The sequence below is a fragment of the Anopheles coluzzii genome, chromosome 2 (genome assembly GCF_943734685.1).
Source record: "Anopheles coluzzii chromosome 2, AcolN3, whole genome shotgun sequence".
NCBI lineage: Eukaryota > Metazoa > Arthropoda > Insecta > Diptera > Culicidae > Anopheles > Anopheles coluzzii.
The window spans coordinates 39,734,869-39,756,188 of NC_064670.1; the positions used below are offsets into that span (position 1 = coordinate 39,734,869).

Sequence of the window (21,320 nt, forward strand, 5' to 3'; positions counted from 1 at the left end):
CATATTTATAGAAACCGCTACTCACCATCCGAGAGTGCTGTGAAGTTCTTTGGTTAATTCATTTGCTGAGGCCAGCGGGCAATGCGGGCGGTGCGAGGAACTACCAACGGAAAAAGCAACAATTCCCGCGTTACTCTGAGAACATACCACGAGCGGTGTTCCGATAGAAATTCCGGGCGAATCTCTGCTTTTTTTTTCGTGCTCTCCGAATTCACAGTTGGTATAGAGTTGGATAATTGAGCGAAATTTACACTGAAGACGATTATGGCCACTTAAAGGGCCACTGTGTGTTGTGTTGATTGTGTTGAATAGATGAGTGGGCTTGAACACTACTGTGATTCTGTTTCTGCTGAATTAAACTCATTAAATCTCATGGAATACCAGACACGCGGTAAAAGAGATAAATTTAAATTTAACGTACATGACCGTCCTTTACCACTGTACCGACGTACAGTGCGCCGGGTATGGTACGCTAGAGACTCCCGTTATTTCGTTCTCTCACTACTTCTCTCTTTATCTTTTTCGCTCTCTCATTCTCTCCCCCTCTCTTTCTCTCTCTTGCAGGTATTTTTCGCGCCCACCCTATTACTATTGTTTGGCCATTTTTGCACGCGAGAAAAATGTTATGTGTTCGCTACGCACTCGGCCGTCGGCAGTGTTAGAACGGTGTTAGTAGATCCCAGTAGCACAGTGCATGGCGTGTGCATTAATTAATGAAATGACCGATAACAAGTAGTGGCCGTTTTGCTTTGCGCTTTGGGATTTGGGCGGAAGGTGGAACAGCAACATTTCCATAAACGCGACTGATTCCGTTCGCGACGAGGAACGGAATGTTTCGTGTGCAGCATGTGCTGGAGTGAAGTCCAAAGGTACTAGCAGCAAAAGAAAACAAAACAACTGTATAGATTGTGTGTGTATTACACTTGAGGGTAAACAAATGTAGTCCTAGCGCAGTGTAAAAGTGCATGTGTCTGTAAATTGTAAAACGTTCCTGTGCCCCGTGTTTATCCCCATAACAGACGAATGTAGTTTCCAGCACTCCAAATTCCTCCCACTCGCGCAAAACCAGATGTGCACAAATTCGTTCTCCTCAAGGACGCAGTAAAACCTCCGCCATTCGACCGTGTGGTGCATGTTTAGTAAAGTTTAGTTTGTTGAACCTTTCCGCATACTATCTCGATTGCTCGTTCTTGCAACTACGTTCTTGAGAATCCGTTTCAACCCCGATGCCCTTATATAATGTTGTTTCTGCACTGTGGTTACTAGGAACGATTCGGCCGAATGTATCCCCCTCAGAAACCCATCGCAGCAACCGTGGTTACAACACTACCACAGGCACACACAGCCCCCATGCTAACACGGCGGTGAGAAGGATATCGATTTTCATCACCACCATTCAGTCCTTCCAAGGCACTGTGCGAACGAACAAGCAAATACGAAGAACCTGGACACAGCGCTGCATCGCAAACGCTGCACACCGCCGCCACCGGCCTCTGAAAAGGACTCTACACGGTATCGCCCTCCCTATACCCGACAGCGGGTAAAAAGTTGCTCATTAAAATAGGATAAAACAGGTACTAGTGCAAAAGGACCCTTCCCGGGACAGTGTGTTAAAGGCAGGGGTTGTTCCGCTCGTTCCACTTTTGTGTAATGCAAGAGGGACACATCATCTGTTTCTGTGGTGTGTATTGCATAAAGATTAACTCGTGTGGTGGTGCGGTTTTTGTGTTCCGGCAACAATGGAACACATAAACCAAATGACGACGTGTATGCAGCTTCTCAAAAGAGTGTACAGTACGTGTGTGTGTATTGTTGGTGTGTGATTTCGTTGTGCTGGCAGTGTGCCATGCGTGTGGAATGATACAGCAAATAAAACCGGCTAGAACCATCATCAGCTGGTGGTAAAGCACCGTAGTAGCGCAGGGAGTCGTCGAGGCCGATATTCCCAGGCTCGGTAGGAGCAACAAATTGGCACCTTCTGTGTGTGTGTTGATTTTAGCTTATATGGAAACACGGCTCGTTTGGTAGTGTTGCGTTTTGCCATCGCTGTGGGAGAAGTAAATTCCAGCTCCAGCTAAAACTTAGGTTTTGAACTATTTTTGGATAATTTATTTGCTGCTGTATGGAGTTAACGGATGTATTTGCGCTGTGCTGAAAGTATTAGCATTGGAGTGAAGTTCTATTTTTAGACGCAGCAAGTGTGCGTTTTGACGGAATAAGAAGTGAGCAAATGCAAACGTTATACGCAAAAAAACTGCACACCCGCAGCGATCTCGCGTTCCAAAATACCTCCCGAGCGCCCGACCTGCCGCTACCACCTTCCCGAGCGATTGTAAACCCGCATGTGGGGAGTTTACAGACCAGAACAAAACGTGAACATGTGTGTAAAACGCTTCTGAAAACTAGTTTAATCTTGCCTACCCAGCATTGTGCATGTATTTTTGCTGTAATAATTTGCTGTTACAGTATGCACCAGAACCAATTCTAGCTGATAAGCGAACACGACCACCCCATTCTCAATTGTTTCATTTTTACATTGCCCGCACATACAACTATCCACGGACCGCGGTCTCCTGCCGCTTGCCACTTTCATTCCATTATTGGCTAAACAAAAAAAAAACCAGCGAATCAATTTAAAAATGATGTCTCGCGTAACGTGTCGTGCCGTGCGATGGCGGCAGCGTTCGCAATTGGTGGAAATTAAATTGTCGATAAAATAGAATCATTGATGCAACTCACGATAAACGGACCACTTTTGCCTACATGCCGCAAAAACGCCGGCATCAATTATTTCACACCACTGTCTCCGCTTCTTCAGTACGACGCGCCGCGCAGCGCAACACGGCAGCGGATAATAGTCAAAAAGAGCGCGAGCGCGCGATTTCATCTGATAGTTGGGAGCACGTGATCGGCACGCAGTAGTGGTAGTAGTAGTAGTGATAGTAGTTGTATTATGCGGACAGCAGTTTGGCGCGGCAGCTAATGAGATTGACCATGAACAGCATCACCTGGCGCATCATATAATTCGTTATGCAAATGTGCGTACGCGCTCCGACTAGCTAACGCAATGCTTATCTCTGGGCAAACAAAACGCGCGCCACATGTATGTACTATTCTACACTGTACTAGCACAACGTGGAGCAGCTAATCACGCCATTGCAATTCTTAAGCATAGTTTATGTTTGTAGTTGCTTAAAATATTTAATATTCATCTAATAGGCTAACGTGGACGCTTTTTTGAAGATTCATGTATAATAATTTTTGATAATCATCCGTATTACGGGTCGAAACTTCAAAGCAAACCGAATCTTCAAACAAACCAAACCGAAGGACGAAGCGACGCAATTATATCCGCCTTTGAAAGGGATAAAGTACCGCGATCGTAAGGGTCCAGTTAGTGTTCTAGTGAAAGTCAACGAGAAATCTTTATTTATATACCATATATCTTTTCATACACTAGTGTTGGGTCTCTTATACTAAAAGCTGAAATTTCTGCAGATCTGGATTCATTGCGATAACGAAAAATATAGAATGGCAGCGGATAATAATAATTAGACTTTCTCTTTTAATTAGGTTAGATTGGAGCATTGGGCTATTAGAATGAGATTAGGCGACGCTTTGGGGTATTTGGCTTATACTGGATGCATATGCATTGTTTCATTTCAAAGATACCTGAATCAGACATTTTATTATTATTATGCTTTATTCATTGAACAGTAAAGTTCTGATAATTTTTCTTAATTTAACACTTAATTTAGGTTACATATATTAATCGCAAACTGGAGTATAGACGTTCTTTAAATGGCATTAATGTTTCATTAAAATCAAAGAGTTGGTCTTCTTCTTCTTCTTCTTTGGCTCAACAACCGATGTCGGTCAAGGCCTGCCTGTACCCACTTGTGGGCTTGGCTTTCAGTGACTAATTGATTCCCCCCATAGCAGGATAGTCAGTCCTACGTATGGCGGCACGGTCTATTTGGGGATTGAACCCATGACGGGCATGTTGTTAAGTCGTACGAGTTGACGACTGTACTACGAGACCGGCCAAGTTGGTAGACTTGATTAAATGTCCTGCTCATAGAAGTAATGGGGTCGGATGAGCCATGGGTTGTTCTGCTGCGCACTATATTAAGCAGGGGACGTGGGCGTGTTGGAGCCGTTGGATCATATAATTCAAGTCGCTTGAGTATTGAAGAGCAGTCGATGTTCCCTGTTAATAAACCTTCAACATTTGTTGTGCTACGCGGCGTCTATCGCTGAGTTTTTGCAGTCCAAGCAACTTTAGTCGTGTATGAACTCAATGCGGTCTGAAAGGCGCTGAGATGATGGCTTCCATACCACACTAGCATATTCCACCACTGACTGGACAATACCGCAGTAAACAGCCTTGACACTATTTGGATCCCTAAAGTCCTTTACAACTCGCTGAACCAGTCCTAACAGTTGATTACCACGATAAATTATTTCTTCTGCATGTTGGTTAAATTCCAGCAGTCGGCACTTTCAATGCGAGTCAATATTATAGTACATCAATATTTTAGTTGTACAAAACGGGTTCACGAGATCTACTGAATGATAGAGCCCGACGCTATTCGATAAGCCTAAAGTAGTAGTCAGCATGTATTAGCAGACATATGTAAGGATTTAATACGACGATGGGGAAGACTTTCAACAAACTATCGGTTTGTTTGGACGGATGTTATTTACTTTACATAAACAAAGTTGGTACCATTGCAGCGGCAAGGCAAGCAAGATTTATGTGACTTTAGTATGGTTTGTGTGGCGATAATTATGTCACTATCCAATTACTGCAACAATGTTGCTATGAAATCATCCGAGTCCATGCATACGCCCTGCATCGCATGTAAAGAATGCGCAACTACAGCGTTCCTTGCCTGGGTAAAGGTCTGGTATTGTCAAACAATCGATTTTGTTTGTTATTCTTATGAAACTGGCCGTGATTCAAGGTAGGTTTGTTGGGTGTAGTTTTTTTTTCATTTGATGATCTTCAAAGTGTGCCCAAGATATGAATCATATGCCTTTTTTAATCTGTTGTAAAGTTAAACAGTGTCCCGCCGCACAACTATTGGGCTGATAAAATTTCACCCAAAAGCGAGCATGTTTACACAACTGGCCTCCGGTTTGATAGCACACGCGGAAGTGTCTTGCAAGTCTTTTCTGTGAACTTTTTTTTAAATTTCTCCTGATGGTAGTAAGTCTGTGTTCCTCGATAATGCGTTCATCAGCAATTATTAAAGGGCCATTTGTTAGAAAAGGAATATATGAGAGACCGCATTAAGTTGGACCAGTAGTGTGACGGCATTGAACAAAAAAAAAATGAATTCATTTTCTTCACAGAATTATGCTGAATGTTTCACGTGTTTGTAGTAAGCGAACGGAAGAAATACTTCGTTGAGCGAAGTTTACCCTCTGATTTACGGATTGAACGGTGCACAAAAACGACAAAAACTCGTCCAGCATCATGTATCAGTGCCGCAAGTTTACGCGAAGGAATCTACTCTTCCTGCTGACGATTGGTGTGGTGTATCTGCTGCTCGACCACTACTTCAATGGCGAAGACTATGGAGATAACAGGGAAAAACTGTAAGTCAAAAAGCTGCACGAAGATGAACGTAACATTCGTCTACTAAATGTTTGCGCTGTTCTTCGTTTTTTTTTCAGCGTATTGATCGAAGAATCAATCAAATCACTTGCCAATCAGGGAGCTTGCAAGATGCCAAGTTTGCCGGTGGACTCGCCGGAAATGTTGAGCTTTCTCAAGGACGAACCACCGATCGAGTGTGGCAGCGAACTCCAAGACTGGGTTACGTGCGAGGTTCGTGGCGGCCAAGCTCATCGGCTCCATTCATAGTTCGCTAATAGGTTTTCTTTTCCATTATTTTCTCTTTCTCTCTCTCTCTCTCTCACACACACATACACACTTAGAAAGCAGTATGTAATATAAAGCCAGAAGTAATCAAGGAGAAGGGCAAAATCACCTGCGACTATGCGGACATACTGCGGAAAAGCGACTTCAAGCTGTCATTCGGCGAAACGACGCGCACATCCGGCAGCTACACATTGCAGGCCAGTGACTTTGTGCGCGCCAAGTGTTGGACGGACAGCCGGACGGAACGGTGGCAGGGTTTGCTGATAGGCATCCGGCAGGATGAAGAGCTGCGGGCACGGTCCGGCTGGAACAAGGAATCCGCACTGAACGTGCTGATGCTGGGGTTCGATTCGCTCAGCCGCAACGCGTTCCAGCGCAAGCTGCCGAAGGCGTACAAGTACCTCACCAAGTACCTGGCGGCGGACGTGCTGCAGGGGTATAATATCGTGGGCGACGGGACACCGCAAGCGCTGATCCCGCTGCTGACCGGGTTCACCGAGCTGGAACTGCCCGACACACGGCGCCGGATGAAGAACACCGAGTACGTGAACGTGTATCCGCTGATCTGGAAGGAGTACGAGAAGTATGGCTATGTGACCGCGTTCAACGAGGACGTACCGAACATCGGCACGTTCTCCTACCGGTTGAACGGGTTCGACGAGCAGCCGACCGACCATTACATGCGGACGTACTACGTCGCGATCGAGGCGTACCTAAGCTACTACAAGCGGTTGTGCATCGGGGCGAAACCGCGCCACAAGGTGATGCTCGACTACACCCGCGACTTCATGACCAGCTATCGGCCCAGCACGCCGCGCTTCGTGTTCAGCTTTCACGGCGAACTGTCGCACGATTCGATCAATCTGGTCGGTGTGGCCGACACCGATCTTACCAACTGGCTGGTGGAGCTTAAGAAATCGGGCATCCTGAACAGTACCATTCTGGTGCTGATGTCCGACCATGGGAACCGGTTCGCCGAGGTGCGCAATACGCTGCAGGGCAAGCAGGAGGAACGGTTGCCGTTCTTCAGCTTCACCTTTCCCGACTGGTTCAAGACGCACCACCGGGAGCAGTACGAAAACTTCCGCCAGAATCTGGACCGGCTTGTGACGCCATTCGATGTGCACGAAACGCTGCAAGATATCTTAAGTAAGTAGGAACGTGCAGGCCCAACCTTCCGGAAATTTGTGATTTATGAACGAATGTTTTTTTTTTTGTTTGTTTCGTAGCACTTCAGACGCTCAAAGCGAAACAGAAACCAGCCATCTCGCGTGCCATCTCACTGTTCGATGTCATACCCCAGAATCGGTCTTGCGCGGACGCGTACATTGAGCCGCACTGGTGCGCCTGCCTGAACTGGCAGCCGATCAACGATACGACCTCGTCGGAGGAGGTGTTCCGGTCGGCGAAAACGATCGTCGACACCATCAACCACCATACCGAGCGCCATCGGGGCATCTGCGCGCTGCTGACGCTGGACGAAATCCGCTGGGCGGCCCGGTTACAACCGCACGAGGGGCTGGTGCGCTTCAAGCAGAACCGCGACACGGACGGCTTTCTCGGCGACTTTTCGTCCGATGCGATACGCGCGCCGCACGACATGTACCAGGTGAAGCTCGTGACCAACCCGAGCAAAGCGATCTACGAGGCGAGCGTGCTGCACGACCGGGCCAACAATCGGTTCCGCGTGAAGCTGGGTGACATTTCGCGCATCAACAAGTACGGCGAACAGGCCAACTGCATCTACGAGCGGGACCCGGAGATGCGCAAGTTTTGCTACTGCAAGGAAGATCACTAAGTATTGCGGTGTTGCGTACTGTGAGAAGCGCATATTTATACCCGAGCATCTCGCAAGCCGTCGAGAATCATAGCTTTTTGGGCGAAAGAGTGATCGTGTGTAAAAAAAAACTGAACAAAAGAACATGCACACACTTGGCCTACGCCGGTAGACTGTAAAGCCTACCTCTGTTTCAAGCGGACGACAATATGTACTATTACAACACTGTTGCCCTGTTGACTGATCAGTAGTAGATAGTAGTGCAGTGTCGGCGCTGTTGCCCCAACTTTGCCGGCAGCTCCTAAAATCCTCCTCCCCTCCCCCTCCGCTATTGCCCTCACCCCACTCGAAACCTCAGCCACCTTCCAACCCATCCCATCCGGCGTGGGGCAAGATGTGATGCGGCCTCCCTGTAAATACATTTTAGTACATGTGTCCCGGGATGAATGGTGGCAGCATACTGTGCGGGCGGTATTATTACACTACTCTACATTCAGTGTTTTTGAAGCATTTAAACTATTATTCGATGGGTCGAATAAATCGATTCCCTGCAATAACCGGCGCCAGTGACCGTCGCGTTGCAGAATGTTAGGATGTTAAGAATCTCTCAGCCCCCTCCCGCACTACTACGCGTCCTAACGGCTTAAACACTGTCAGTAACGTTCGAGCAGCACTGCACTGCGATGGATGCAACGTACGAAACGTGATCGACTGAAATGCTCATCCCCATCTTTACCCCTCTTCCTTCTTTCGTGTGGGTGTGCTAATTTTTGTGCTAAATGCAAGCGTATTCAAGCTTAAGGTATCAATCGTGTGAATCTCGTCATTTGTATTAGTTAGATTAGTTAAATGGATTAAACGGTGAGAATAGCAGCACAGGACGAATCACGTGCACGTGATTGGGCAACAGATGGATTGGTCAGGACGTCAGAAAGGATTCTCTTTACATTTTTTTTAAACGCATTACTTATGTGTGTTACCCAAGTTCAGGGAGAAGATGTTGAATTTTGATCATTTATGAAGTGTGTGTAAATTAAGAGAGCAAAAGAAGCAACACGGAAATAATTCAGTAATGAATTAAGTTCAACGAAGCACAACAAGCCAGCTCGGCGATAGAAGTTAAAAAAGCATTAAGAAAATGCGTCAAACGCATTAGCTTTTCTATGAATTACAAAATATGCACTCAAACACTGTTTGCAAAACGGTGCTCTCAAACCGCAAAGTTTAGAACCAAAATTAAGCTTTGGTAGCAGGATGTATGTGATTAGTTTTACTTTTTGTTTTGTATTTCATCGCTATTGCTGTTAAAACGTGGAGCGGGATCGAGAATGAAACGGATTGAAATGAATTACATGCAGCACAAACGTTCTTCTAAATACATTGTGCCGGTTTTGTTTCGAGGAATTATCCGAAAGTAGCTAATTTTCACACATGTTTGCCGGATTTTCTTTCAAAATACAATGGAACAGGTACGTTTTTGATTCGTTTTTCTGGGATTACGTGTATTTTCTGTTGGATCGCTCCTTCGCACATGCCCGAGACTGATCGTACCATTCCGGTTCGTTCCGCATAACATAGTCCAGCTGCGTTTGATACACCACCGTGATACAATACTAGCACTCGCGCCAAACTGATAGATAGCTGCGAATCGTCGCTGTTTCAATATTCGATTCCGATGTGCCTTACAAATGCTGACATTTCCACTACCGGATGCAGGGATCGTCACTGATTCCGAATGATCGTTTGCGTTGGTGTCACGATCGACCGAAATGGTAAAACGGTTCATACTTCTGCCCAATTGTATCGCGGTACGGGTGTTTACTATTCCGATATCGACCCCTTTTTTAATGCAAACAAAAAATAATAATAACACTATCCTACCTGCCCCAATATTTGCCACTCCTTCTCACTTTCTCTTGCTCTCTCGGTCTCTCTCCCCCCTTGATCTCTCTTCTGTCTGTGAGTTTCTGCCGTTGAAGTTGGTTGACGAGGGTAATGCCTTTTTCGGCACAGAATGGTTCGTGTCTTAGTTTTCCTTCAGTGGCTCAATAACGGTACCGCCGCGAATCTGTCCCCATCCAATCAGACTGTCGAAACAATGGAAAGAAAAATGGCATTAGAATGATTTAAAAAACCTTTCCCTCGAAACTGTTCATTTTGCCGCACACTGCTACCGAGAAGGCTGCTACACTTACCGCCAATGGTTCTCCACACGTCGGCTGAGCGCGATCTTTTCGTTCTTCTCCGTGCACACGGGATTCGTGAGAGCGATTTTGGCCAAATCGGCACGTGTTGCCACCACGCGCCCGCCCGTACTGAGCGAACCGATGTTGACGAGCAGCATTTCGTGCCGGACCAGCTTCTGCACCTTGGCACCCTTCTTGTCGCCCTCGGTACGCACGCCGAGCAAGCGCTTCAGCAGATAGTACGACACTTCCAGCTCGATGAAGATGTTGGGCAGCGCACCGACCGCGCCGAGCACCTGGCCCACCAAACGATCCGCACGGCAAAGCGTCGGCTCGATCTTCGTACCGACACCGATCAGCCCACCGGGCACGGCGAACTGCAGCTCGTTCTGCTCGGTGTACAGCGACACAATCTTCGAGAAGATGGGCTTGCACGTTAGCCGACCCTCCGCATCCTTGCTCACCAGCCCCGGGCGTACCTCGATCTCCTGGCCGACCTTCAGCACGCCGCGCAGGATCGAACCACCGGCAACGCCACCCTTCAGATCGTTCACCTCGCAGCCGGGCTTGTTCACGTCGAACGAGCGGATCACGATCAGGCGCGGCGCGTCAATGAAGTTGCGCGGCGGGATCGGAATCTTCTTCGTGATGTACTCGCACAGCACCTCGATGTTGTACTTGAGCTGGGCGGAAATCGGAATGATCGGGGCGCCTTCCGCCACCGTGCCCTGCACGAACTTCACGATCTGATCGTACTGCTCCTTCGCCTGCGAGTCCTTCACCAGGTCGATCTTGTTCTGCAGGATGATGATGTGCTTCAGCTTCATGATCTCGATCGCGGCCAGATGCTCGGACGTTTGCGGCTGCGGGCAGGACTCGTTGCCCGCAATCAGCAGCAGGGCGGCGTCCATCACCGCGGCACCGTTCAGCATGGTTGCCATGAGAATGTCGTGCCCGGGGCAATCGACAAAGCTCACGTGGCGCACCAGCTGGAAGCGACCGGTGCAGGCGGGCCGGTAGCACGGGAAGCTATCGTCCTTGCTCGACCCACCGGACGTAAAGCACGTCGGCCGGAGGCATTTCGGGTTGTCGCACTTGTAAATCTTCGCGTTAGCGTAACCTGTCGGTGGAAATGGAAAGGAGAAAAAGTAAAAAGGGTATTATGCATTAGTAAAAATGTCAAATATATATTTAAATCTTTAGGAAAGTTTATATAACAATAACGCCTGGCTACGACGCAAGAGGAGACAATAAGAAAAATCAATCTGCTAAATATACCAGACATTTTAACAATATTATAGAACTGAACACAACTGATCGTCAGTGTGTTCAATAGAAGACTGTACAGTACACGGCCACGATGCTCGTCGTCTATGACACTTGTTATTCGAGGCACGAACTTCTTGTATCTCTGTGGATTACTGATGGGTAAAGTTGGCAAAAATCCGGAGTCGACTCCGATCCGACTCCGATCAATTCGGAATCGACTCCGGAAGGTAGTTCCGCCCTGCATTATCCGGAGTCGTTCGGAATCGTTCGGAATTGTCCGGAATCGCCCAGAGTCGTCCGGAGTCACCCTGAGTAATTCGGAGTCAGAGTCGTCTGGAATCTTCCGGAGTCGTTCGGAGTCGTCCGGAGTCGTTCGGAGTCGTCCGGAGTCGTTCGGAGTCATCCGGAGTACTTCGGAGTCATCCGGAGTAGTTCGGAGTCATCCGGAGTCGTCCGGAATCGTCCGGAGTTGTTCGGAGTTTTTGGGAGTCGGAGTCATCCGGAGTCGTTTGGAATCGGTTGGAGTCGAAGTCGTTCGGAGTCGTTCGGAGTCGGCGTTCGAAACAAAGGCCTGTAAAGGCCTCAGACTCCAATCGTCTCCGAACCACTCCGGACTACTCCGTACGACTTCAGGCGGCTCCGAACGACTCCGACTCCTGGTGGATCTAGTGGTTCCATTTTGCGGATGTCGGAGTCGGAATCGTGGATGCGCTCTATCACTACTGTGGATATTAGGCTTTAGCAATTCGCTTCATTTTCATGAACGTGAACGTACTAGTTCTTTCATTTAGATGAACTGAATGGGAATCGCGATTCTTTCGTTCATTTCAGTTGATGCACCATGAAAATTATTTGGTAGAGCAGGACGACCAGAACGACCTGGCGTACTAGAACGTTCTTTATTTCGACTTGTCTGTACGTTCTTTTTATGAACAACTCAGCACATTACGATTCATAAAGAACCGATGAACGTTGATTAGATGAACATAGGTCATTCGTTTTTAAGAACCTACACACCTCTAGTGGATATGTCTTTGGTTTTGAATAGTAAGATGAAACATTTTAATAAGGAATGTAACCCGAAACGATCGGATGATAACTTTATAATCGTTTTTGACGATTAGAGGTTAGGTACAGAATTTCATTTTATATCTCGAACAGCTCCTACCTCATCTACCGCATTTGGTCTATTTTTTAACTCGTTTTGAAGTTATGACAGTTAAAAAAGATTGCATGAACTGACGAATCATGTCGATCAATCGTTCCAGAACAACAATATAATACAGTGGAGCGCCGTTTATCCGGGCTTCTCGGGACTTGGCTTCGCCCGGATAAGCGAATAACACGGATAATGAGTGAAATCATATATTTTATAACCAATTCCTGGTTATTTTTTGGAAATTTTTCTTATTTTTTGATAAAATAACCCAGTTTTTATGAACTTCATGTTTTTCGAAAGAAAATTTTTAAACTTGCCATGAATTATAGTGTTTTTTGTTATGACAATGTGCTCTTATAACCGCTTTTTCAAATATCCTCCTCATAACCCAATGTCACTTTTGGATTGAACTGTCATTTCTCAACAGCACGGATAAAAGTTACCCGGATAAACGGCGCTCCACTGTATTGAGATGAACTACCTCAAAACCAAAACTTCTTTACAACAATACGCGTTATTAAAATCGCTTCCTTTTACCGAACAGAGGCTTCATTACCATGCACTATCGGATGGGCATACTACGGACACCAAGAAACAATAATTCAATAATAAATGGAACGTAATAAAATTGTAACATTTATGAGTTAACATCCCACACCTCAGTACAGTGCGATAACCTTATAGCTAGTGTGTATGGTGTGTGCTAAAAGCCGCTTTAGACATGAAAACAACAAGCTACACCATCAACATTTCGGATGGGACAAATTAAACAAAATCGCAAGTAAAAGAGTATTTGTAGTTTTATTTTGTTCATTTTCATTTCAGAAAAATGATTATCCTATATTGAAATAAGTGTACAAGAGGCGCTATACACAGAACGAAAATAATCAAAATCAGAATGTTCATACAATAACAAATGCAGTAGCACTTTCACACCTCTCAGAAGATGAACTTTCGGCAATTGGCACTGCCGCACAGGCACTCGGTAACGCCTTTGGTATTCCGCACGCTACCGTTGGCAGTAGTGGCCTTGTCTCCGTTCTCCGCAGGTTTCTCCTCCACCACACCACCGGTACTGCTGTCACCGTCCATCGGGGGGCCACCGCCGCCGCTGCCACCATTTATCGACACGTTGTTCGGGCTCACCTGGGCGTGATAGTTGAACGTGAGTTCCTCGCCAATCTCGATGCGTCTCTGGGCGAAAAAGGCCAGCCGGGGCAGGTACGGATCGAGACAGTCGATCCACACCGACCAGATGCCACAGTTCGGATCGCACGAATGGTTAAAAAAGCGCGTCACATTACCGTAACGGGCTGCGTCCAGTGTGTACGGGTTGTCAGTACCGTTAAAATCCAGATCGAACAGGTACGTCCGGCCGACCGCGTCGTACTCACGGCCCCGCTTTTCCGCCTCATCGTACGAGATGACCTCGCCACAGTACTCGGAAATGTACTGGCCCTCGTAGATGACGGTGTTGGTCCTCACGCCCCAGCCCCGTCCGTTGGGCGTTTTGAACAGAGTTAGATTGCATTTGCCGCCATTCTGCACCACCCGGTTCAGGCAGTCCGGGCCGCAGCTGCACTTTTTGTTGCACTCGAAGATGGGTGCGCCGGGTTGCAGCAGCAGCCGCTTCTTGACGCTGTACGCAAACCGGCCCTCGGACAGCTTGCCGCAGCATGTGCTCCGTCCGGTGCACGGATTACACTCGCAACCGACCGGAGGATCGTTCGGTATGGAGATCCCTTCGGCGGGAATGTTCCCCTGCAGGTAGGTGAAGTTGTTTGGCGGCGCGTCGAGATCGTGCTCATTTTCCACCACGACACGGAGCGTTGGTTCGTGGTCGTTGATGTGCTTCTCGAACCGTCGCAATTCTTCCAGCTGCTCGCACCGCTTCGCGTACGACAACTCGCGGCACATCAACCTCGTGATGCGTTCCCAGATCAGCTTGTTGCGGCCTCGGTTCATCCACAGTTTGGCCATAATGATCAAATCGGCCCGCAGCTGATCCCAATCGTATTCCTTGTGTTCGAGCAGTATCTCCTGGTACGTCTTGCTGCCCTGCCTCTCCAGAGATTCCAAGTACTCCGGTGAGCTCCTTATCTTTTCCTGTAGGGGCTCCACCCACTCTTCGAGCAGGGACATCTGAGCGGAGAGGAAGCTGTCCAACATCGCACAGGAGTTTACATTGTTCAGCGGTTCCCATGTGTTGTCTTTCGAGGTGTATCCAAGCCACTTTACAAGAAAGAATGGCGAATTTCCGACCAGCTGAATGTCTTCGATGTTCTCCACCGTATACTCTTTTGATGCCGTTGCCGACTTTTTGATCTGTTTTGAGTTGCTTCCACCGCCAGTGCTCTTGCGCTTGGGGGTGGATTTCCCAGCAGAGAGGGAAGAATTGCGCTCACCAGTTGCTGGCGTTTTGGGCGATGGTTTCGCTGCTAACTTCACGTTCAACAAGCCCTTGGAGCTATCTCTAGATACGGGTGTGGCGGGTGAGACAGTCCCATTTTCTACCTTAATAGAAGCGGTTGTCTTGGGTGTTGACGTTTTGGGCGATGGTTTCGCTGCTGACATCACTTTCAACAAACCGTTGGAGTTATCTCTAGCAACGGGTGTGACCGGTGTGTCTGTCCCATTTTCCACCTTTACAAAAGCGGTTGTCTTGGGCGTTTCTGTACCATTTTCCACCTGTGAGCTCGAGGACATTGCGTTCGGCGTTTCATCGGAACATTCTACCTTAATGTTCTGTTTGTCGGGTGTGGAACTAAGGTTCGCCTGCTCCTGGTTGATGGTTGCTAAACGTGTGTCCGTGGGTACGTCCCAGCGAGAGCCGTCTTCACGTTCATCTACCTCTTTCTTCACCTTATCAATCGAGCAGGACATACGTTTAGGGAAACCGTTCGGTTTGGGTATGTGCGTACCGGAGAAATTTCCCTGCGCGGCCGGACAGGACTTCCTTCGTGCCCGTTCCCTGCTAGCGTGCAACGACGGTTGTGTAATTCTTTCCGGCGGCGACATGTGGAAAAAGTCCATAATCTTTGCTTGCTTCATGCGTTGCGTTTCGCCGTTGTTTGTCGGACTTGTCTGCAGTCCGTTGGGTGAGAGCTTGCGCTTTCGGCTAGGTGTGTGCTTATTGCTATGAGATGTACCGTGGTTGTACGGTGATTTGTACTGTTCGTGCATCTTGTGCAGATATGCTTCCATTGCTTTCGCATCGGATTGCAATGTTTCGATAAAACTTTTCGACAGGTTCTCTGGTATGCGGCGACACCGCCGAAGATACAGTGCGCGACGGGGCGACGTGCGTGTGCGTACACGCGTACGGCGAGATGAAGAGAAATAGAGAGAAAATACAGAAAAATATAGATCAATTGTTTTATTACATGACAGGATTTGGAAGGAAGCTAAACCTAGCCGTTCGACAACAAGCTAACAATCCTATCGTTAATTTTATTCAAAGAAACAACGCATTACCGTCACAGTTGTTGTTCTGCCAAACATCGGTTATCTACGTCTGTATTTTCTCTTGCTTTCTCTCATCTCACCTCGAGCAGGTACAACACATACACACCAACACAAACACACATAAACCGAATTCACACAAATCTTAACTGTTTTACGGTCATACAATATTGAACAACAATATTTCCAGATCACGTTAATTGTGGAACGGACATTTTGAACATACATATTTGACCGAATGTCTCGATTGCCATGGAATGATTGCAGGCCTAAGGCCCATAGGAACAATTTTCAGACAGTTTCACACTTGTGTTACATACATTGTTGATAAGGACGGATGAAAGCAAGACAGAAAGCAAACAGAAAATATAGACTTATGTTTCTAATTTTAACAGAAAAAAAAACAAACAAAAAATGATCCAAACACGCCCCATAATATTGACCCTGTTAAATGAAACAGAGGCAGACGAAAAAAAAACAAAAAAAAAAACAACACACATTTTAAGCTTCCCAGCAACGTTGGGATTCGACACATTTCAACACTGGGTTTAATGATGAACAAAGTAATACGGATGAAAGGTAAAATATTTTTTTCTTCTTTGTGTTTTAATTTAACTCTTTGATTTAAAACTGTATTTATAATTAATGTAAATTTGTTTCACTACAGAATCGCTTCTTGCTGGCCATAACAAGACTTACTACGGGACTGAAATATAGCATCCATATCAACATCAATCAACCGTAAGTAAGTAAATGGAGTCAGTATAATTGAAATAAAGTCCGTAATTGTGTGAACACATAAATGAAAATCTCATGCATTAAGACAGCTTATACTCAATTCTTCCCGATCTTCAAAATATCATATTCCACAATGGGATGGGATTAGATTTTGCCGATTTCAATTTTTTAATTGAAGACCTGCCTAACTATGAGTTCGATAAGCGGTATTTTATTTTTATAAATATGTCTTCCGTTATTTCTCTTAGCCATAATGGGTTTGTCTGCATGATTAATTGCAGTTACCAATCCGGAAGCTGCATTCCATGGGCTCGGGCAACCTTAATTTACAAAACTCATGCCATCCCTGAAACACTGCATCTCAACACAAATACTTTTATCATTTAAACAAAAAGTATGCAAACAAAAAAAGTGAGAACATAGGAAAATATGAACCTAATTTTCCGTTTCAGTATTCCAATACATTGGATCTCCCATTCAAAAGGTTCAAGCCTTCATAGCGATTAACTAACCCAGTCTCAGTAATTATTCCGGTTGATATGTGTAATGAGCTTCTAAAATGTATTTATTCCGGTTAGAACACTTCCATGTTCATACCCATAAACGTCGGAGTTTGAAAAGAATAGAATGAATGTGTTATTGGTTAAAGTTTTTGTAAAATCGGATCAGAAATAAGCATCTAAAGCATTGGTTAAGCCGAAGCGAGAACCCAGCTTCCTTTGACTGATGCTTACGGAGTGGAGACGGGATGTAAGCATTGGGCGGGAGGAAACAACACGCGGAATGGTCTCGAGAAAATAAGGTGAAAGGATCATGATGCTTATCGTATTGTGACACTAAACAGCTCATCGGTAATACAGGATGGGATTTGGAAGAAGCTTACCCAGTTTAATTGTAATGTTACGCTCCAGTTCGTTCTTGAAACGAACCGTCTGGACACCGGAGATGGCCTTCACGACTGTCGATTTACCGTGCGCTACATGGCCGATGGTACCGATGTTAATAGTAGCCTGTCGCGATATCACTTCCGGCGAGAGCGGTGTCAGCTTGGTAATGTCCTAAAATTGGTAAAAACCCAACGTTCAGCAATATTTGTCAGAGTTGTGTTCAAAGCTAAATAATAAAGAAATATGCATTGCATGGAATGGTTCATGGATCTCGTTTGGAGAAAGGCATTTCCTTCCCCGGTGGTACATTCCTTCAAACACCGCACCAGAAAAACATAACCTCACAAAAACGCTACACGAAGGTAGCATTGCATCAGCACAGGAAAGCCTCCGCAATTATTCCATATTTCACCTCCAATGGTTGATTAATGGTACGTAAAATGGAAGAAATGAATCAAAGACTCCCCATCATTCAGAAGGATGTGACCTATTTCATGTAAATCACCCAGTAAAGCCTCTCCGAAGAAACCGTGTCTCGTTGGCATCTTTTGAGACGAAAGTAGTAGAAATCTTTGTGCCCCAGCCCGTCCGCTGGCAGGCTCTGTCGAAAATCGCACTCATCGCTGCTTACCAGTTTGGAAAGGTCCTGCTGCTGTAGGTGGGGCTGCCCCGTAGTGGCGGTGGACATTTGTTGATCACCGGACGACATCCTGGTCGGCTTGATTCACGCGTTTCTTTTCTGAATTAACAAAATCGAACAGCCAGCGAACAAACGGAGAAACCTTTGCGCACACACACACGCACACAAACGCACGCACACTCGACTGTGGTTGGTTTGACGTTAGGCTGTATGCGTGTGTGTTAGTACAGCGGGCACGGAGCGGCCTGTCAGATGAACCGTGCCTGGATTAATTTTAATTTAACGTAATTTAAAGAACTTGTGATGAATGTAAAAAATAGCACATTAAGTTTAATAGCATTTTCAAATAATTTTAAAACACACGGATTGCAAATAGAAGGGACATTGATGGAGTTAGAACGACTGGATCCGTTTTTAGTACAGTGAGTGACATGAAGCAAAAACCGGTTTTCATGAGCTCCGAACGCTCCAAATCGGTGTGGTTTACCGGTGTGGCTGGCGAGTGTTTTTGAAAGGCGTTGTGAGGGGTTTTGAGGGTTCAAGACGGTCGCCTAAAAGCTCGTGATGATGTGCGACTTTGTTGGTGGACAAAATTAAATGGCCAAAAAAATAAATACACTCCACCACCCCCTCCCTCCCCACATTGTTCCCCACGGCTCCTTCATTCCACGTGTGTGCATCTTCGCTCCGCTGTCTCACTTGCTCGTACATGTTCCTGTTAGGCCGAAAATACACGGACTGGAATTTCGCGGCCGCGGAATTCCGCCTGCTGAAAATTTTATAGATATGACAGTTTGGAAAAGTTGCCGTTGACAATTTGTACATGGGTTTGTCAGCAGGCGGAATTCCGCGGCCGCGAAATTCCGGTCCGTGTATTTTCGGCCTTAAAGTTCAAACGGAGAGCAAATAAAAGCCAACTTGCTCATTTGGTGGTTAACTATGCACTGTTAAAAATGACAGGGATAAAAGTTCTGCTGAGGTAAAATGATGCGCGTAAATTGTCACCAACACAACGAAAGGCATATGAACAAACATGGAAGCGAAGTAAGAAGTGAATGAGGCCAATTGGCTCCAAGTCTCTTTAAAAATAAAGAAAAAAATGGAAGCAAAGCGTTTGTAATGAAGTGGGAGCTCAAAAACTCACCTCGAAACGAGCACTGTAGGCGAGCAAAGAACGGGTAGAGAAAGCGAGCGAAATGCAGCGATTTGTTTACGTCAAAAACCCTCGCCATGTTGTACGGGATTTGTACCGGTTTTTTGCAAGCCGAAGTTGCGCATCGGACGTCATATCGTGAAAAAGCACAATTGTTAAAAGGCCACAAGCAATACAAGTTTTTTCGAACCATCTCTGATTGCCGCGTTTGTCGTGAGGAAAAGAATTTATCAAAGTACAGTGGTAGATTAGGTGCAATCGGGAAAACAATTGCCATCGCTTTCCGCACGGCCCAACCAGCGCAGGTACACTTGCTGCGTTCACCAAACGCCGGTGAGGCTGGCTACGCGCGCTAGTGTGTGTGTGTGGTTGTGTTGTGTTTGTGTGAGCGCGCGGTAAAGTGCTTCGCGCGATTTGTTTTGCCCGGGAGCTTGTGGGCTGAAGAGCTAAGAAAATCGGAACCCAGCAATAGAGTGTAATTCAACTTCCCACCATGGCTTCCACGGCTAAGAAGGCAAAGAAATCGGACGCGCTCGAGGAGGAACCGGAGGCACTGGAGGCGGTCGATACCTGCCAGAACGAGATCGATGCGCTGAACGAGCAGGCGAGTGAGGAGATACTGAAGGTGGAGCAGAAGTACAACGAGCTGCGGAAGCCGTACTACCGGAAGCGGAACGAGTTTATCAAGCGCATTCCTTCCTTTTGGATGACTGCAATTATGAACCATCCACAAATATCGGGCATCCTCGAGGAGGAGGAAGAGGACTGCCTTCAGTTTCTCGAGAAGCTCGAGGTGGAGGAGTTTGAGGACATCAAGAGCGGATATCGGATTCTGTTCCACTTTGAGGAAAATCCATTTTTCGAAAACACCGTGCTAACTAAAGAGTTTAAGCTCGGCTCGAATGGAGGTAAGCGATGGGTCAATCGGAAATAGAGAAGAAACCAAAACTATACAAATTTACTAAAGCCGGGTACTTTTTTATTTGCTTTGTCTTGCTAGAAAGCCCATCCTCGACTAGCACACCGATCAAATGGAAGCCGGATCACGATCTCACCAAGGTGCTGCCAAAGAAGGTGGCCAACAACCGTCGGAAGCGCGGCCTGGAGAACCGAACCTTCTTCGACTGGTTCACGGATAATAATGATCCCATTAATGACGACATTGCCGAGCTGATCAAGGACGATTTGTGGCCGAACCCATTGCAATACTATCTGGTGCCGGACATCGAGGTCGAACCGGAGGATGACGAAGATGGCGATGGCGGGGAAGAGTTTGGCGAGGAGGGTGATGAGGAGGAGGTAGACGAGGTAGAGGATGAGGAGGAAAAGGCATCCTAGGCATTACGAGCTGACGAGGGGAAATGAGCATTAGGAAAGCCACCAGACGGTTCACAAAGGCCGAAAATCTTACCTAACGAGTCAAGCAATTGACGATCCTTCAAAAAGTAACTGCAAATTATTGTGTACCGGTACCAAATCATTGCATTTTATTTATGTGGCGGTGTAGATTGCACCATACGTAAACAGGGTTTTGTCACATTAGCGGGATGTGGCCGACGGTAGCCCGCTCTTTGCAGCTGAATTCCAATAATCCCTAATCGTAACCATTATTTATACCTAGTATTACAAAACGGACACCGAGCAAGGTGAACACACACACACACACACTATGGTCAGTATAACGCAGACGTTCCATTCGTGTCCATGTTTGAGGTCGTCATCTCTGGTCCTATGGCTCCTAGTAGTGGCATTGGGTTGGTAGGAACAGCATGGTTTATCTCGAACATGGATCGGACAACAAAACACGACGAAATCAAGAGAATTATTTGTAATTGGGTGGAATTTGTCTCGTAGTAAATTTCCTAATAAAGTGCTAAATATACTGTCTTTGGTGGATTAAAAAAATCAGCTAGTTTTTTTTCACTTGCCATTTGTTATACATTGTTATCGAGCCCCGGACTGATCAGACGAAGGCGCGAGACCGCGAACGGTTTCGGACACTCCTGAGGCAGGCCAAGACCGCAAAGCGGTTGTAGCGCCGGATAAGTAAGTAAGTAAGTTATCGAACCCCGGATGATTGTATGGCCCCACCGAAAGTCCGAATGATCGGATGAAAAGCCGTATCTTTTTACTCACCTGGTAACTTATCAGGACCTCAC

At 46.5% G+C, this 21,320-nt stretch overlaps 3 protein-coding genes across 6 annotated transcripts; 2 read left to right on the top strand and 1 right to left on the bottom strand.

Moving 5' to 3' along the window:
* The first annotated feature begins 609 nt into the window (after positions 1–609).
* Positions 610–9,045, top strand: LOC120947406 (uncharacterized). 3 transcript variants are annotated; one of them, XM_049607061.1, is made up of 5 exons: positions 610–668; positions 5,359–5,604; positions 5,683–5,836; positions 5,947–7,039; positions 7,120–9,045. In XM_049607061.1, the coding sequence occupies exons 2-5, from the start codon at positions 5,483–5,485 to the stop codon at positions 7,686–7,688; spliced, it is 1,938 nt and encodes a 645-aa protein (XP_049463018.1). In that variant the 5' UTR covers positions 610–668; positions 5,359–5,482; the 3' UTR covers positions 7,689–9,045. The 3 variants fall into 3 exon arrangements, with proteins under 3 accessions (XP_049463018.1, XP_049463017.1, XP_040218653.2); XM_049607060.1 differs by having other exon boundaries at positions 611–869; XM_040362719.2 differs by lacking the exon at positions 610–668 and adding an exon at positions 887–1,574.
* A 96-nt stretch (positions 9,046–9,141) lies between these two features.
* On the bottom strand, positions 9,142–18,225 carry LOC120947408 (eukaryotic translation initiation factor 2 subunit 3-like). 2 transcript variants are annotated; one of them, XM_040362721.2, is made up of 4 exons: positions 18,000–18,206; positions 17,365–17,539; positions 9,863–10,973; positions 9,142–9,754 (listed from the first exon to the last, which is right to left on the bottom strand). In XM_040362721.2, the coding sequence occupies exons 1-4, from the start codon at positions 18,075–18,077 to the stop codon at positions 9,694–9,696; spliced, it is 1,425 nt and encodes a 474-aa protein (XP_040218655.1). In that variant the 5' UTR covers positions 18,078–18,206; the 3' UTR covers positions 9,142–9,693. The 2 variants fall into 2 exon arrangements, with proteins under 2 accessions (XP_040218655.1, XP_049463016.1); XM_049607059.1 differs by lacking the exons at positions 9,142–9,754; positions 9,863–10,973 and adding an exon at positions 13,064–15,535 and having other exon boundaries at positions 18,000–18,225.
* Positions 18,226–19,249: 1,024 nt separating this feature from the next.
* On the top strand, positions 19,250–21,069 carry LOC120950728 (protein SET). The gene is made up of 2 exons (XM_040368985.2): positions 19,250–20,069; positions 20,162–21,069. Exons 1-2 carry the CDS (start codon positions 19,655–19,657, stop codon positions 20,497–20,499), a joined length of 753 nt encoding a protein of 250 aa, XP_040224919.1. The 5' UTR covers positions 19,250–19,654; the 3' UTR covers positions 20,500–21,069.
* The last annotated feature ends 251 nt before the right edge of the window (positions 21,070–21,320 follow it).